The sequence below is a fragment of the Natator depressus genome, chromosome 14, assembly GCF_965152275.1.
Source record: "Natator depressus isolate rNatDep1 chromosome 14, rNatDep2.hap1, whole genome shotgun sequence".
In the NCBI taxonomy this organism is placed as follows: domain Eukaryota; kingdom Metazoa; phylum Chordata; order Testudines; family Cheloniidae; genus Natator; species Natator depressus.
The window spans coordinates 3,897,712-3,913,848 of record NC_134247.1 but is presented as its reverse complement, the minus strand read 5'-3'; the positions used below and the strand labels follow the sequence as shown (position 1 = coordinate 3,913,848).

Sequence of the window (16,137 nt, the reverse complement as noted above, 5' to 3'; positions counted from 1 at the left end):
TACGTAGGGTAGATGCTTCCTACAGTGACAGAAGGGGTTTTCCCTGGCTGGAGTTAATGAAACTCTCCACAAGGCGGTCTCTATTGACCTTGCCGCACCCACACGGGGTTAGGGCACCCTACCTATCCCACAGCCCTACGCGGTGTAACCAGCGCGATCTCATCTTTAGGTGTAGGCCAGGCCTCACTGTGGGACCTTAGACACCTCACTCAACTTCTGTAGGTCGCACGTCTCCCCCCTGCCAGGCAGGGATAAGACCTCGGTCTGCGTCGTAGGAGGGCTGAGCTTTGTTAAGCTCCACCCGTGGGAGCTCTAGTGTAGCCAAGGTCCTGGGGGACATGGGTATTTTAGCCCCGGTGCTGTCGAGCCCTGCCCTGACCGCTCAGACAGCACAGGAGAGCTGATTTCTGTCTAGCACTTTCCCAGGATAACCTGTTTCTCAGCCACCTGCACAGAAACCATCGCTCCTTCTCCGCACATCTGAACACGGGAGAGAGAGACCCCATGGGCCACAACTACTTAGCCACACCGGCCTCCCTTGCAGGAATACGCCTGCAAAAGGGACCGGCAGCTGGGAAGTTCGGGGTGATCCCAGTTCCATCCCTTTCTCAAGTTCTGCAGGGTACAGGGTTATTCCAGAGTGCGTCTCTCTATTTTTGGGGGAGAGAAATAAGCCAAACAACTATTCCAGTGCTTTTGATTCTTTATTAAAGGGACCCCACGCACCAGGTTCAATCCTCCGCCAACCAGACTGGACAGAGATGTGCAAATACGGGCGAGAGCAGGTGGGGCGTCACGGATGGAGCTACATCACCATGGTGACAGCTCCGGACCCCCTCCGCAGAAGGACGGGGACACAGTGGGGGACAGCTGGATCCTCCAGCTTGCACTGTGCACCCTGCATGGAAGGGAACACGGCTGAGGAGTTTGGGATCCAGCTGACGAGTAGGCACTGTGTGTGTTTTGTGATGCTGGAAACAACCACCACCACCGATCCCCCTCATCTCGATTCTGGCCCCCTCCCCTCACATCCCCCACCAAACCAGAACACAAAATCAAGGCTGCAGCTGCCAATCCATCATGCCAGCAGAGCCCTGCCCCCCGCCCCTTCTGTTCTGCTGGAGTTAAAGGGTCGGCGTCCGTCACAAGCCAGGGGGAGAGGACCACATTGTGGGTGGAGTGTACATCTCACCCTGCAACCATCCCGGGGCCCAGGGAATTTTCCTTTCCCTCCCCCTCTCCAGGGTGGGGCCAAGGAAGGAAGAAATGAATTGCTGCCCCAAAGCGAATATCAGTGCCGATAAACGATGCCCCCGTGCTGAGCTGCCCCGTGGCGCAGTTCCATCGCAGAGGACCCCTCCCCAGTGGGCAGCGCTTCTCACCAGGGATGGGGGGCTGGGAGGGGGATGTCTCCTCCAGAAGGATTCAAGTAAATTGATCACAACTCCAGGGTCCTTGTCCCCACAAAATCCACTCTCCACTCCCCCATCCCGTCCCAATGCCGCAAACCAAATGGCTGCATATGGGCTTTGTGTTTTGGTCTGTCACTTTTCCACTCTCTGACACGGTGCGGCATGGGGAGACAGGAGAGGAGACTGGCAGAGGAGGGACTGGCGAGCCGAGCGGGCAGCCTGGCAAAGCGGGTCCCATGTCCAGCGTACGGGCCATCATTGGGCACATCCGCAGCCCACTGGGAAGCAAGGGCCCGCGGGCATGATTGCCACCTAACGCTGAGCAGAAGAGCTGCACCGTTCCCATCCCATGTCAGGCTCTGCGGTGCTGGGCCGAGGACACCCTTGGTCGCTAGTGTGGGTTCGCTGCTTGAAGTCTTGTGCGACCACGCTGGCCAATGGCATTTCCACACCCCGCTCCTGTGGACGCCGCGGGTTGCCGCTAGCCGGCTGGCCGCTCAGGGGTCACACAAAGAAAGCTTTGGCCAAAAAGGAGTGGGTTTGTCCTGCCAGCAAAGGCCCTTGAGGAAACCCGCCTGCAAGGAGCCCGCGCCGTGCGGAGACCCCAGCGTCGGCCGGGAGCCCACCAGCTGCCATCCTTTCCCCCGTGAATTTCCTCTCCGTGCCTCAGCCTCAAAGAGAAGAGAAGGCCCCTCCAGACAGACTCGTGGCCCTGCAAACTTTTGCAAAGGTCCTTTCAAGGGGTTCCTCTTCTACAGGGCTCCATGCGCCTCTGGAAGCAGCAAATGATTAGAATCCGAACTGGGTCCGCGTGTCTCTCCCCGGCCGGCGCTGGGCTCGCCCTGCCGGGGTGTCTCCTTCGCCTCGGAAAAAATAACTCTGGACGTAGACGTGGGTTTGGGATTTTTCGTCCTTTTTCGCTTTTCTTTATTTCTTTTGAAACCATCAAACAAAAGAAGAAAATCCCGCTATGGGGGCTCGAGAGCCCGGAGCCAGGCTGCTGGGGGGGCGGTACAGGGTGCTCTGTTGGCTGGGGGGGTTGACGGGTGTCTGGGGGGTTGGAGTCCTACTGACTTTGGGCCGGAAGAGGCTGCCTTGCTGGGTGCTGGTGCTGTTGGCCAAGGGGCAGTGGTCGGGGTCGCCGGACTCGCTCTCCGTGTAGCTGTAGGCCGGGGCCCGTGAGATGCCCTTCTGCTGGCGCCGCCAGGAGTTGTAGTAAGTCGGGTCGCTGATGTAGTGGTTGACGAAGGAGTGGGCCTTCTGGTGGTTCTGATCCACTTCGTACTCGCTGTCGCTCCCCTGAAGAGACAGAGCGCTGGGTTACAACAGGTCTGGCTGTGCCTGGCTGCAGCCCTCAGCCGGCCCGACAAGCACGTGCCCGCAAGGACACGGTGCTAGCAGAAGGAGCTGAGGGGGCACCCGCCGGGCAGTGCCACCAGCCGCCCACTGGGCACTGGACTTGTGAGAGGCATCTTGGAAACCGTGACCCTACACGACATGAGAGCAAGAGGCCTGCATCTGACTCCTTCACCACCGCACCCATCCTGCAGGCAGGGGAGGGGGTTGGCAGGTGGGCAGCAGCCCCTCCCTGTGTACCCACTGAGCTCAGGGAACCGGGGTCTCCCGTACACTGGTGTGAGCCCAGAGTGATTCCATGGAACCGCACTGGAGTAAGGGAGGGTCAGAATTGGGCCTGGGGGAAGCTGGTCATAGAGCACGACCAGATCCAGCGCTTGTCCCAGCCTGGCGTCCCTTCCCCAATGACCAGACCTGGACCCCATCCTGGCCTGGTGTCCCTTCCCCTGATGACCAGGCCCAGTGCCCACCTCGGCCTGGTGTCCCTTCCCCTGATGACCAGGCCCAGTGCCCACCCTGGTGTCCCCGATGACCAGGCCCAGCGCCCGCCCTGGCAGCGCTGACCCTACGTGCCGTCTCTGGGAACAGCCAGAGTTATTTCTGTCAGAGGGCACAGCGGGGAGGATGGGGGAAGAAGAGAGAGCTCAGGCAGAGGCTGGGTTGGCTCACGTCCCTCCTTTCAACTAGCCCTCTGCTTTCCATAATTGAATTCAGCTTCCCCCTTCTCCAATGCACAATGGCCCCATTCATCAGGAAGCTCAGGCCAGCCAGGAAAGCAATCAAGTGACAGCTTTCAGCTAGCTCAGCTCTGAACAGCTCCTCAAAGACACTCAACCGTGATAATGCAAAGGGGGGTTAACTTGGACTTGCCTCCACTTTGCAGGCAAAGGAAAGGCCAGGCAAGGCCCAGGATTATGGGGCAGCTGGGGGGTTGCTGAAGATCTGCAAAGTCCTGGAGAGCAGGAAGCCCTCAGCTGCCTGTTCCCCTCCGTGGCTCTGAGACACAAGCCTGCACCAGGCTCAGGTGATAGGAGCGGCCACCGAATTCCCAGCTGTGCCACAGATACCCTGAGTAAGCATCACTGCACCTGTGGGGGCCCCAGCTCTCCAGCCTTTGTCTTCTCTGCTCCGAGTGCGAGGCCCTCTCCGTGCGGGGCTACCCAGTGCGCGGAACAAGGGGGTCCTGATCTCTGGGGGCATCTGCAGGAGCTCCTGTCATGGGGCTACACAGGCAGGCTTGGTACTCATGCAGCACCCACGTCTCCACCCCCTCGGGCTCCCTCTGCCCCTTCCCAGCGCTCTGCCACGGCTTGGTCGCGCAGCTACAGTCCTCCAAGGTGTAGGGAGGAAAGAGCCGGTCGGTCGGGTTCTCAGAGCCAGCTGGGCCAGATGCCCACTCCCTGCACTTCGGTAGCGTAAAGGAGCTATGGGTGCAAGTGAAAGGGCAAAGGGACCTTGGTGTAAAAGAGACGCAGGCGTTATGAGCCACAGTCAGATCTCAGCTACACCCAGAACGTCCCCCCCAACTCAGAGGGGATTTGCCTGGCTGCAACTGACAGAAGGATCTGGCCTGTCACCTTTGCCTGCTGCTCCGTGCGCGTACCATAATCCTGCTCTGAGGCTCAGGTTATTCCCTAGGTGCGCTCAGCACTGGCCACTCCCAAGTGAGGGCCCTGCAGAGCGGGAAGAACCAGTGCACCAGGAAGTCGAGTGGCTCAGCTGAGACAGTTGCTGAAGTGGGATTAGCAGGCACGGGCCCACTGCTCAGCCCCACGTGGCCGGCCCGAGGTGCTGCATTACCACTCGACCGTCTTCAAGTTGCTGTCACAGCCCAAGGGCTAATGAGAGCGCTGAGCGGCAGGGTCTGTTTTGGCCTCGCCATCACTCACAGTCTTCCAGATGGAGCAGGGATTCCAGGCAGCCATTTGAATCTCAGCCCCCAAGGCCACTGCAGGAGAGGGGCTCGTTTAGGCAGGCCTCGTTAAGGGCCAGTCCCAGCACAGCTGCAGCATCTGCACCTGGAAATGCACGGCCGGCCGGGAGAAACCGGGTTCCGTAATGGGAGGTCCTGGGGGAATACTCGGTTTCCTGGGGTCTCTCTCTAGCCCCGTCCTGTTCCCAGGCGTATCGCTGCCCAGGGTCTCCCTGAACCTTGGCCTGGACCCTGAGGCCACTGCTCTACACGCGTTGCATCCGAGAGTGCTAAAGGAGTTGGCGGATGTGATTGCAGAGCCATTGGCCATTATCTTTGAAAACTCATGGCGATCGGGGGAGGTCCCAGATGACTGGAAAAAGGCTAATGTAGTGCCCATCTTTAAAAAAGGGAAGGAGGAGGATCCTGGGAACTACAGGCCAGTCAGCCTCACCTCAGTCCCTGGAAAAATCATGGAGCAGGTCCTCAAGGAATCAATTCTGAAACACTGAGAGGAGAGGAAAGTGATCAGGAACAGTCAGCATGGATTCACCAAGGGCAAGTCATGCCTGACTAATCTAATTGCCTTCTATGACGAGATAACTGGCTCTGTGGATGAGGGGAAAGCAGTGGACGTGTTGTTCCTTGACTTTAGCAAAGCTTTTGACACGGTCTCCCACAGTATTCTTGCCAGCAAGTTAAAGAAGTATGGGCTGGATGAATGGACTATAAGGTGGATAGAAAGCTGGCTAGATCGTCAGGCTCAATGGGTAGTGATCAATGGCTCCATGTCTAGTTGGCAGCCGGTATCAAGTGGAGTGCCCCAAGGGTCGGTCCTGGGGCCGGTTTTGTTCAACATCTTCATAAATGATCTGGAGGATGGTGTGGATTGCACCCTCAGCAAGTTTGCAGATTACACTAAACTGGGAGAAGAGGTAGATACGCTGGAGGGTAGGGATAGGATACAGAGGGACCTAGACAAATTGGAGGATTGGGCCAAAAGAAATCTGATGAGGTTCAACAAGGACAAGTGCAGAGTCCTGCACTTAGGACAGAAGAATCCCATGCACCGCTACAGACTAGGGACCGAATGGCTCGGCAGCAGTTCTGCAGAAAATGACCTAGGGGTTACAGTGGACGAGAAGCTGGATATGAGTCAGCAGTGTGCCCTTGTTGCCAAGAAGGCTAACGGCATTTTGGGATGTATAAGTAAGGGCATAGTGAGCAGATCGAGGGACGTGATCGTTCCCCTCTATTCGACATTGGTGAGGCCTCATCTGGAGTACTGTGTCCAGTTTTGGGCCCCACACTACAAGAAGGATGTGGAAAAATTGGAAAGAGTCCAGCGGAGGGCAACAAAAATGATTAGGGGACTGGAACACATGAGTTATGAGGAGAGGCTGGGGGAACTGGGGATGTTTAGTCTACGGAAGAGAAGAACGAGGGGGGATTTGATAGCTGCTTTCAACTACCTGAAAGGGGGTTCCAAAGAGGATGGCTCTAGACTGTTCTCAGTGGTAGCAGATGACAGAACAAGGAGTAATGGTCTCAAGTTGCAGTGGGGGAGATTTAGGTTGGATATAAGGAAAAACTTTTTCACTAGGAGGGTGGTGAAACACTGGAATGCGTTACCTAGGGAGGTGGTGGAATCTCCTTCCTTAGAAGTTTTTAAGGTCAGGCTTGACAAAGCCCTGGCTGGGATGATTTAATTGGGGATCGGTCCTGCTTTGAGCAGGGGGTTGGACTAGATGACCTCCTGAGGTCCCTTCCAACCCTCATATTCTATGATTCTATGGCCCAAAGAGGGGTTGTGTCAGATGGAGACACAGGCTTCCCTGGGGTCCTGGAGCAGCTGTTCCCTTGGCGGAGAGCCGGGCAAAACACCCGACAGCTCACGGCGTGGTCAAGGCAGTGCAGGGTAGCCAGCTGGGGTTTGATACCAGTGTGGAGGGAGCCCGTGGTGCGGGCCTGTTTCCACTGTGCCTGAGTTTATTCAGCTTCTGGCAGTTACCGCAGCTCAGATTCCAGCCTCCTGGATCTGTGCTCAACTCCCCACTGTGCGAACGCCCAGCTCCCCGCTCCAACACCAGGAAAGCCAGGGTCCCATTGTGCCCTGGCCATGCTGGTCGCTGCGGGGCATCCTGCTAGGGTTCTGGCTGTCTGAGCAGTAAAGCAGGGGCATGCCGGTGCATTGGGGACAGGCCAAAGCCTCCGACCCCCACCCATGTGCTGTGCCAGCTGGGGCAGGACAAACAGTCCCGGGGGCACATGCCAGGGGACAGGAGTTTTGTGTCCGTCAGGCCCAGCTGAGAAGCTAAACTACAACCCTGGGTGCTCTGGGGGTGACCCATGCCCGTGGTGCTGCCCAGTGTGCATGGGGGGCAGCCTGCCTGCAAACAGGGAAAGAGCCTTTGGTGTTGCACGCCCCACGGCGGAAACCCCAGGCAGCAATGGGGATTCTACCAGGAATTAGTCGGGGGTGGGGAACTGTATCATTCCTCCCTTTCCCAGCATGCACTGGAACACACTCCTGTTCCCGATCCCCTTTGCTGGGTGCGGAGAGGTGATGTGGACAAGGGGATGCAGCTGACAGAGGGGACAGGAATTGTGGGGGACGATGGGGGCAGCCAGCCTGGGGATCCCAGGCATGGGGTGCAATTTTCCCCCCACAAGGGGCAATGGCTGAATGGGGTGGGGAGGCCTACCTGACCCCTGCCTCCAACCCCTTGGGCCGCAGATGCCTCTCACCCTCTAGCCAGGCCCTGTCATGAGCACGTGCTGCCCCCCAGCCCTGCTGAGCTGAGAACCCTGGCCCCGGCGGGCCCCCCTCACCTGGGAGTCGGAGATCTCGGAGGGCTTCTCCGTCAGGCTGCTGCTCTCGGCCGGGATGAGGTCGTTGTACTTGGTGACGTCCTCGTCGGAGTAATGCAGGCTCCCGGGGCTGGGCCGCGGCGGGGACCTCGGCAGGGACACGGAAGCTCTACGTTTCGTTTGGAAAGGGAGAACTCTGGCGCTGGAGATGATCCCCTGGGCCCCGTTTGGGCAGACCAGCCACGGCCACCCCTGCAGGCCCCACCTGAGCCCATTGACACCCGCCCCCATGACCTCTGGGCGCTAGCAGGGCCGCTCAGAGCATCGGCTGTGAGGCCGGCATCCCAACTGTCCCCACTGCAGTCTGCTGGCCTGTGGGGCCGAGCCATTAACCAGCGGGGTCCTGGCGGCTCCGGCTTCCTCTCCTGCCAAGCAATCCTGTGGGACGCCTATGGGCTTTGCTTCGGCACAGCTGGTGTCCCAGCTCCAGGTGCTTCAGAGCAATGCCAGCCCCGCCCGCCTACAACAGCCATGAGTGAGGGGCGAGCAGCGGCAGCCCCACGGAGCCGACGGCTTTAGGTGGAGGGCCCGATCTGGAGCCACGTCCAACCCCTTTGTTGCTCCGGGCTTCACATCCCCGCCCAGAACCACCTGCGGGTGCGGGTGGTGTTGGGGAGTGTCCGGCAGGTGCTCGCACACCAGTAAGCCGGCCAGTGGGGCACAGTGGGGGCGGGGGCCTGGCCCCAGATCTCTTGCTGGGCACACAGAGCCCTGGGCCCCAGCGGCCGGTACCTGGTGTAGATGCCGTTCTTCCTGCAGAAGGAGTTCTTGACGGAGAGGCGCCGGTTGTTGAGCTCCAGGGCTGGGAAGCTGCCCTCGTCCAGACTCACCATCTCGCCGTGGCTCAGTGCATTCGCCTTGGAGTTGTTCCCTGTCGGGGCCGGGGGGGAGCCATCAGCTGGGGCAGCGCTGAGCCCCGTGGGCAACTCGCACATCACACACCCGGCTACAGGACCAGCTCAGACTCCTGGGCCGACCCTCCCGGACCTGCTGTGGGGAGCGGCCTGGAGACGAGCAATGGGATTTGGAAGGGAAGCCCCCCCAGAAGTTGAGGGAGAAAGGGGGAGCAGGCAGGTGTACTGGAGCCAGGGGTTCCCCAGGCCAATGACCCCCCATCTCCGCAGATGTGTGGGGATAGGAAACCCCCCAGCTCAGCCAGCAGGCACCACGCCCAGCAAGCTCAGTGGCTATAAAGGGGTAGGGCAGCCTTCACCCATCCCGTCTCATCACTCAGTCTGGTCTGCGCCAGTGCCAGCCACAGCTTCGAACTGGGCTGGGAGGGCTCAGGGGACGAGCTCACCCCCCACTCTCCAGCCAGCCCTCGGATCCCAGGGCTGCGGCGCCTTCGCGGGGCTGGCTCAAGGCCGGGGTGCTGCTCTTCACAGGTCCCCAGCGTGGCCAGGGGGCACGGGTTACGCAGAGCTCCCCATGCCAGCCCACCCCCTGGAGGCGTGAGGAGCGGGCCGCATGGCTGGTGCTCTGCTGGAAGTTGGTCTCAGCTCTGTGTCTGGCCAGCCCTGCTCGCCATGCTGCAAGCGTAGTAAAATCCTGCCCGGCATGCAATCTGCTAAGTGCCCAGGCCCTCTGGCACGCTGCGCCCAGCGGTGGGGGAGCAGGCCCTGGGCAAATCAGGGCTGAGCATCAGGAGATCTGCGTCCCAGCTCTGCCAGCAGCTCACTGGGCAAATCACCACCTGCTTGTGACTCAGTTTCCCCATCCCTAAAACGGGGATACTGATGCTTCCTGATCTCCTGCATTGGTTAACTCTTTAATGTCTATAAAGTGCTTTGAGATCCCTGAAGGGCAAGTGCTGGGGTTGGGTACAGGGTTCCTCTGCAAACAGCTGCACAAGCTGCCCGGCTCTGGTCCCTTGGGGCCCCACTGCTCCCTGCCTTCCAGCCGGGGTGGGCATTTCCTGGTGCAGAGCTGCCGTCGGACACTGGCACCAGCGGGGCAAATGGTGCGGTGGCATTTCACACCCACGATGCCCAGGTGGGAGCAATGACCCAGCAGCGGGGGGGGGGGGGGGGGGAGAATCGGGCCCCTTGGCATCTAACTCCGGGCCCCATGAACCCAGGCACCAGTGCTAGAGGCTCTGGGTGCGACTCGCCCCAGGAGTCCAGGCTCCCAGCGCCAGGCGTCTCTCCCTTGCTCTGCTACACAAGTGTATTGACTGAGCAGGGCGGGCGGCATTAGCCCCACAATCTGAGCCCTTCATTTGGCTAAGAAAACAGAGCCGCATTTACAAACCCCGTGACTCTTCCTGCCGCTGGCAGCTCACAATGAGAGAAGCCGTTCGTTGGATCCTTAGCTCCCAGGACCATTAACACGGCCAGTGAGGAACTTTTCTAACCCGCGTCTGTGGCAGAGCAGGGGTGGGACGGGCCAGTTGTGCTGGGGGAACGGTTCTGGTGTCGCTCCTCTCCCGTCAGCCGAGCAGCTCGCGGGCGAGTGGCAGAAGGCGACAAGGGCTCACCCGCAGGCCAGGGCAGCGAAGGGAAAGGCTCCCACTGATCAGGCTGCTGGGTGGGGCTTTCGGGGAAACTTCCCAGCGCTGGGGGGCTGGGGCAGGCCCCATGCCCAGCCCAGGAACGCCAGGGCGCACCCCGACGCTGGCTCCCCTGGGTTTGGAGTCACCAACTGAGCCACGTCCCGCCCTAACACCAGGGTTAGGGGGTGCAGGGAAGTATGTGAACCTTAACAACTAGGGCAAAAGCTGATGGAGACCCCTGGCCCTCCACTGGTATATCCAGGCACCCTCCAGCAGAGCGGCGCTGGTCTACCCCAGCCACGCGGCCAGGCCCTCTGGCTCCACAGCCACGTGGGGTGCAAGCTGCAGGCAGGGAAGGCGAAACGCAACCTCCCGTACCCAGGCACGGCTCTCGGGTTCCCAGCTGTGACGATGTGACGCAGCAGGGAGGGGGGAGTGTTGACCTGGGAATGTGCCCTGGGGACGGGAGACCTGAGAGCCTGTCACCTGAGCCAGGAGGGGGAGGGGGAGGTGACACCTCTGCCCAGGAATGTGGATGGAGGCTGCAGCAGGGAACCTGCTCGGTGGGTTTAGTTCAGTTTGGGGCTGGGTGGAGGAACACAGGGAACCCCAGGGCTGGGGTCTAAGCTCCCTGCTCCCCCAGAAGGACTTCACTGAGGGGTCCTGGGTGTACCCACAAGCTCTGTTTTGGACTGTGTTCCTGTTGTCCAATAAACCTTCTGTTTTACTGGCTGGCTGAGAGTCTCAGTGAATCCCAGGAAGAGGGGTGCAGGGCCTGGACTCCCCCACACTCCGTGACAACTGGTGGCAGTGGTGGGATCTACTGCACCCCGTGAACGGCGCTTCCTGCAGTAAGTGACTGGGGAACAGTAAAACGAAGGGGGATTGACGGGGACCAGGCGTGCTGAAGATTCAGAGAGAGACGGTTTCAGGGGGCGGTTAACCCCTGGGAGTGTGTGACCAGAGAGAAGGACTTTTGCAGTAACAGGGTCCCCCGGGGGATTGCAGCGAGCGGTCCCAGGGGCGGAGGAGTCTGCAGCTCGACCCTGGCAAAGAGGTGGTGACCTCAAGAAGGACTGGCACACTAGGGGCTTTTCCTGGAAACCGTGGACAGCTGCCCGGCCTGCGAGTGGCCAGCCGGGAGATGTACGCTAAACGCCTTAAGAGCGACCTGGTGGAGCTGTGCAGGCAGAGGGGGCTGCGCGTCGGGAGGTCCACCAAGGAACAGCTGATTGCCCAGCTGGAGGAGAGAGATCGCTTGGATGACCCGATCCCTGTCCCTGAGGGAAGCCGCCCGGCGGACGCAGCGTGGGCCCTGGGGCCTGACCAGGCTGGGAGGGGTCAGACTGCTGCCCAGGACACCCCGAGACCCTTCCTACCTATGCCTGGGGGAGGGGTTGTGGGAAGCCCAGCGAAGACCGAGGGCCCCCTGACCCCAGCAGCCAGCAGGGGATCCTCCCAGCGGAGCTCCCCATCCCTGGAGCGGATGCGGCTGGAATGGGAGAGGGAGAGGAAAATGAGGGAGCTGGAGGATCATGAAAAACAACGTCAACATGAGGAGAAACAACGTCAACATGAACAGGAGGAGAAGGAGAGGGAGCGTCAGGAGAAGGAGAGGGAGCGTCAGGAGAAGGAGAGGGAATGTCAACATGAGCAGCAGGAGAAGGAGAAACAAAGACAGCATGAACTGGAGCTGGCCAGGCTGAGGAGCAGTGGGGCCCCGGCTGCGGTGAGTGAGGGGGGACCCAAGACTGCAAGGAGCTTTGATAAGTGCTTCCTGGCCCAGCGGAAGGAGGGGGAGGACATAGATAGCTTCCTGACGGCCTTTGAGAATGCCTGCGAGCTGCACAGGGTTGACCCTGCAGACAGGCTCCAGTTCCTCACCCCCTTACTGGACCCCAAAGCCGTGGAGGTCTACAGCCGGATGACAGGGGCAGAGGCAGGGGACTATGAACTGTTCAAACAGGCCCTGCTCCGTGAGTTTGGGCTGACCCCCGAGATGTACCGGAGAAGGTTCCGGAGTCAGCGTAAAACGCCTGAGGTCACCTACCTACAACTGGTCAACAGGATGCAGGGATATGCCCGCAAGTGGACAGCGGGGGCCCAAACTAAAGAGGACCTGCTTGACCTGTTTGTACTGGAGCACCTGTATGAACAGTGCCCTTCCAACCTGAGGCTGTGGCTGGTGGACAAAAAGCTCGCGAACCCCCAGCATGCAGGGCAGCTGGCCGACGAGTTTGTAAACAGTCGGTCAGGGGGTAGCCGGGAGGAGTCCCAAAAGAACAGGCCCCCCCCGATGCAGAGAGAGAGTCACCATGGGGCCTCCCAGCGGGGAAATAGGGAGAACCCCCTCCAAAGGGGAACGCCTGGTGTCGGGCCCCTCCGACCCGTTCGAGGGGACCAACGTGACCTGAGCTGCTATCACTGTGGCCAGAGAGGCCACGTACGGGCCCAGTGCCCCGGGCTCAGGGACAGACTGAGCAGACCCAACCTACCCAGGGTTAACTGGGTAGGGACTCAGCTGGACGAGGGGCAGGCGACCCAGGAAAGGGGGGCTACCAGTTTGCCACCTGCTCAGGAGGGAAGAGTACCCCCAGCCAGCCCCGCCAGAGGGCTGGAGGCTCTGGACTCAGGGTGCTCGGTTTACAGGGTGGGTGCGGGGCTGTCCCTCCGGAGAGAGTGCCTTGTTCCCCTGGAGGTGGATGGGAGGAAGGTCAATGGATACTGGGATACGGGCGCGGAGGTGACGCTGGCCCGGCCCGAGGTGGTGGCCCCAGATCGGGTGGTGCCCAACACCTACCTGACCCTGACGGGGGTGGGCGGGACCCCATTTAAGGTGCCCGTGGCAAGGGTACACCTGAAATGGGGGACCAAGGAGGGCCCCAAGGATGTGGGGGTACACCACCATTTGCCCACTGAAGTTTTGATGGGGGGAGACCTAGAGGACTGGCCAAGCGACCCCCAGACCGCCCTGGTTGTGACCCGTAGCCAGAGCCGGCGAGGGGCACTGCGACCTGACCCTGGGGAGGGTACCACACTGGAGGCGCGAGACCCTACTCGGGTGGGGAGGGAGCGCCGAGGGGCACGGCTCAGAGAGGCTGCGGCCTTAGACCTGGCCACGGAGGGGGAACCGGGCCCCATCCCTTCCCCAGCCGCTGAGTTCCAGGCCGAGTTGAGGAAAGATCCCTCCTTGCAGAAGCTCAGGGACCTGGCCGACCTCAGTGAGGGACGGACCATGAGGAGAGGCTGCCAGGAGAGGTTCCTGTGGGAGAAGGGGTTCCTGTACCGAGAATGGGCTCCCCCAGGGGAAGGGGAGTCCTGTGGGATCAGGAGGCAGCTGGTGGTCCCCCAGAAGTACCGCCGCAAGCTCCTGTCCCTGGCCCATGACATCCCCCTCGCAGGGCACCAGGGAATCCGGCGCACCCGGCAGAGGTTGCTACAGAACTTTTACTGGCCCGGGGTCTTTACCACCGTCCGGCAGTATTGCCGATCCTGTGACCCCTGTCAGAGGGTGGGGAAGGCCCGGGACAAGGGGAAAGCGGCGTTGAGACCTTTGCCCATCATAGAGGAGCCTTTCCAGAAGGTGGCCATGGACATCGTGGGGCCTCTCAGCAAGACGACCCGGTCGGGGAAGAAATACATTCTGGTGGTGGTAGATTTCGCCACCCGCTACCCCGAGGCAGTGCCCTTAGCTTCCATTGAAGCAGACACCGTGGCAGATGCGCTCCTGACCATTTTCAGCCGAGTGGGGTTCCCCAGGGAAGTCTTGACAGACCAAGGCTCCAACTTCATGTCGGCCCTGCTCCGGTGCTTGTGGGAGAAATGTGGGGTCCGGCACGACTGGGCCTCAGCGTATCACCCCCAGTCCAATGGGCTGGTGGAGAGGTTTAACGGGACGCTAAAGATGATGCTGAAAACCTTTATGAACCAGCACCCGCAGGATTGGGACAAGTACTTACCTCACCTGCTGTTCGCGTACAGGGAGGTGCCCCAGGAGTCTACCGGATTTTCGCCTTTCGAACTGTTATATGGAAGGAGGGTGAGGGGCCCCCTGGACCTGATGAGAGACGAGTGGGAGGGGAAGGCCACTCCCGATGGAGAGTCAGTGGTGGAGTATGTCCTGACCTTCCGAGAGAGACTGGCTGAACTCATGGGCCTGGCCAGGGAGAATCTGGCCAGAGCCCAGAGGAAGCAGAAGGTCTGGTATGACCGCACGGCGCGGGCCCGTGCCTACGCCACCGGGGATCAGGTGATGGTTCTCATCCCCGTGAGAAAGAACAAACTACAGGCCGCCTGGGAGGGCCCGTTCAAGGTCGTCAAGCAGCTCAATGAGGTAAACTATGTGGTGGAGCTGTCGAACCGGGCCCACCACCGCCGGGTGTACCATGTGAATATGATGAAGCCATATTATGCCAGGGGGAATGTGGTGTTAGCTGTGTGTGGTCAGTGGGAGGAGCAGGGAGATGACCCTTTAGTAGATCTATTCCCTGGGACCAGAGCTGGTTCCCCCCTGGAAACAATCCCCCTCTCGGATCAGCTCACCCCTGCCCAGCAAGCCGAGGTCAGGGGGGTGCTGCATCCGTACCGACAGCTGTTTTCCAACCAGCCTGGACGCACTAATCTGACTGTCCACCGGGTGCAGACAGGGTCGCACCCGCCGATAAGATGCTCCCCCTTCCGAGTCACAGGGAAAACTGCTCAGGACCTGGAAAGAGAGGTCCGGGACATGCTGGCTTTGGGGGTGATCCAGCCATCGGCCAGCCCTTGGGCCTCGCCGGTGGTGCTGGTCCCCAAAAAGGATGGGTCAGTCCGGTTCTGTGTGGACTATCGGAAGCTCAATGCCATCACTGTATCGGATGCCTACCCCATGCCCAGGCCGGACGAGCTCCTAGACAAGCTGGGAGGAGCTCGGTACCTTACCACCATGGACCTTACAAAGGGCTACTGGCAAGTGCCGCTGGATGCAGATGCCCGGCTGAAATCGGCCTTTATCACCCCTCGGGGGCTCTATGAGTTTCTGACCCTGCCTTTCGGCCTCAAGGGAGCGCCGGCCACCTTCCAGCGCCTGGTGGACCAGCTCCTGAGGGGGATGGAGAGTTTTGCCGTGGCGTATATTGACGACATCTGTGTCTTTAGCCAGACCTGGGAGGACCACGTGTCCCAGGTTAGACAAGTGCTGGACCGACTCCAGGGGGCTGGGCTGACTGTCAAAGCGGAGAAGTGCAAGGTGGGGATGGCTGAAGTATCTTACCTGGGCCATCGGGTGGGGAGCGGCCGCCTAAAGCCGGAACCGGCCAAGGTGGAGGTGATCAGAGACTGGCCCGCTCCCCACACCAAAAAGCAGGTCCAAGCCTTTATTGGGATGGCAGGATACTACCGAAGATTTGTGCCCCACTTTAGCGCCATAGCCACCCCCATCACTGAGCTATGCAAGAAGGGGAAGCCAGACAAGGTGGTCTGGACCGAGCAGTGCCAGGAGGCTTTCCGGGCGCTGAAGGAGGCTCTGGTCAGTGGCCCAGTTCTAGCAAACCCAGACTTTGACAAGCCCTTTGTGGTGTTCACCGACGCCTCCGACACGGGACTGGGGGCGGTGTTAATGCAGGAGGATGAAAAGGGGGAGAGACACCCCATCGTGTACCTGAGCAAGAAGTTGCTACCCCGGGAGCGACACTACGCGGCCATCGAGAAGGAGTGCCTGGCCATGGTGTGGGCCCTCAAGAAACTAGAGCCCTATCTCTTCGGGCGACACTTCACCGTGTACACCGACCACTCTCCCCTGACCTGGCTGCACCAGATGAAAGGAGCCAACGCCAAGCTCCTGAGGTGGAGCCTGCTCCTGCAGGATTACGACATGGACGTGGTCCATGTGAAGGGAAGTGCCAACCTGATAGCGGATGCGCTGTCCCGGAGAGGGGGCCCCGAACTTCCCCAGGTCACGGGTCACAGTGACCCCGCTCAGTTCAGTCTCGAAGGGGGGAGAGATGTGACGATGTGACGCAGCAGGGAGGGGGGAGTGTTGACCTGGGAATGTGCCCTGGGGACGGGAGACCTGAGAGCCTGTCACCTGAGCCAGGAGGGGGAGGGGGAGGTGACAC

At 60.4% G+C, this 16,137-nt stretch overlaps 1 protein-coding gene across 3 annotated transcripts in view; it reads right to left on the bottom strand.

The window, feature by feature from the left end:
* Positions 1-1,086: 1,086 nt before the first annotated feature.
* SDK2 (sidekick cell adhesion molecule 2) overlaps positions 1,087-16,137 on the bottom strand; it is a 180,558-nt gene continuing 165,507 nt past the window's right edge. For 2 of the 3 annotated variants that reach the window (XM_074972196.1, XM_074972197.1), the window contains exons 43-45: positions 8,284-8,422; positions 7,513-7,660; positions 1,087-2,711 (exon numbers count right to left, since the gene is read on the bottom strand). In XM_074972196.1, coding sequence (XP_074828297.1) covers positions 2,358-2,711; positions 7,513-7,660; positions 8,284-8,422 — 641 coding nt within the window. In that variant the 3' untranslated portion in view covers positions 1,087-2,357. The remainder of the gene's footprint in view (positions 2,712-7,512; positions 7,661-8,283; positions 8,423-16,137) is intronic. The other variant, XM_074972198.1, reaches the window with a different exon arrangement.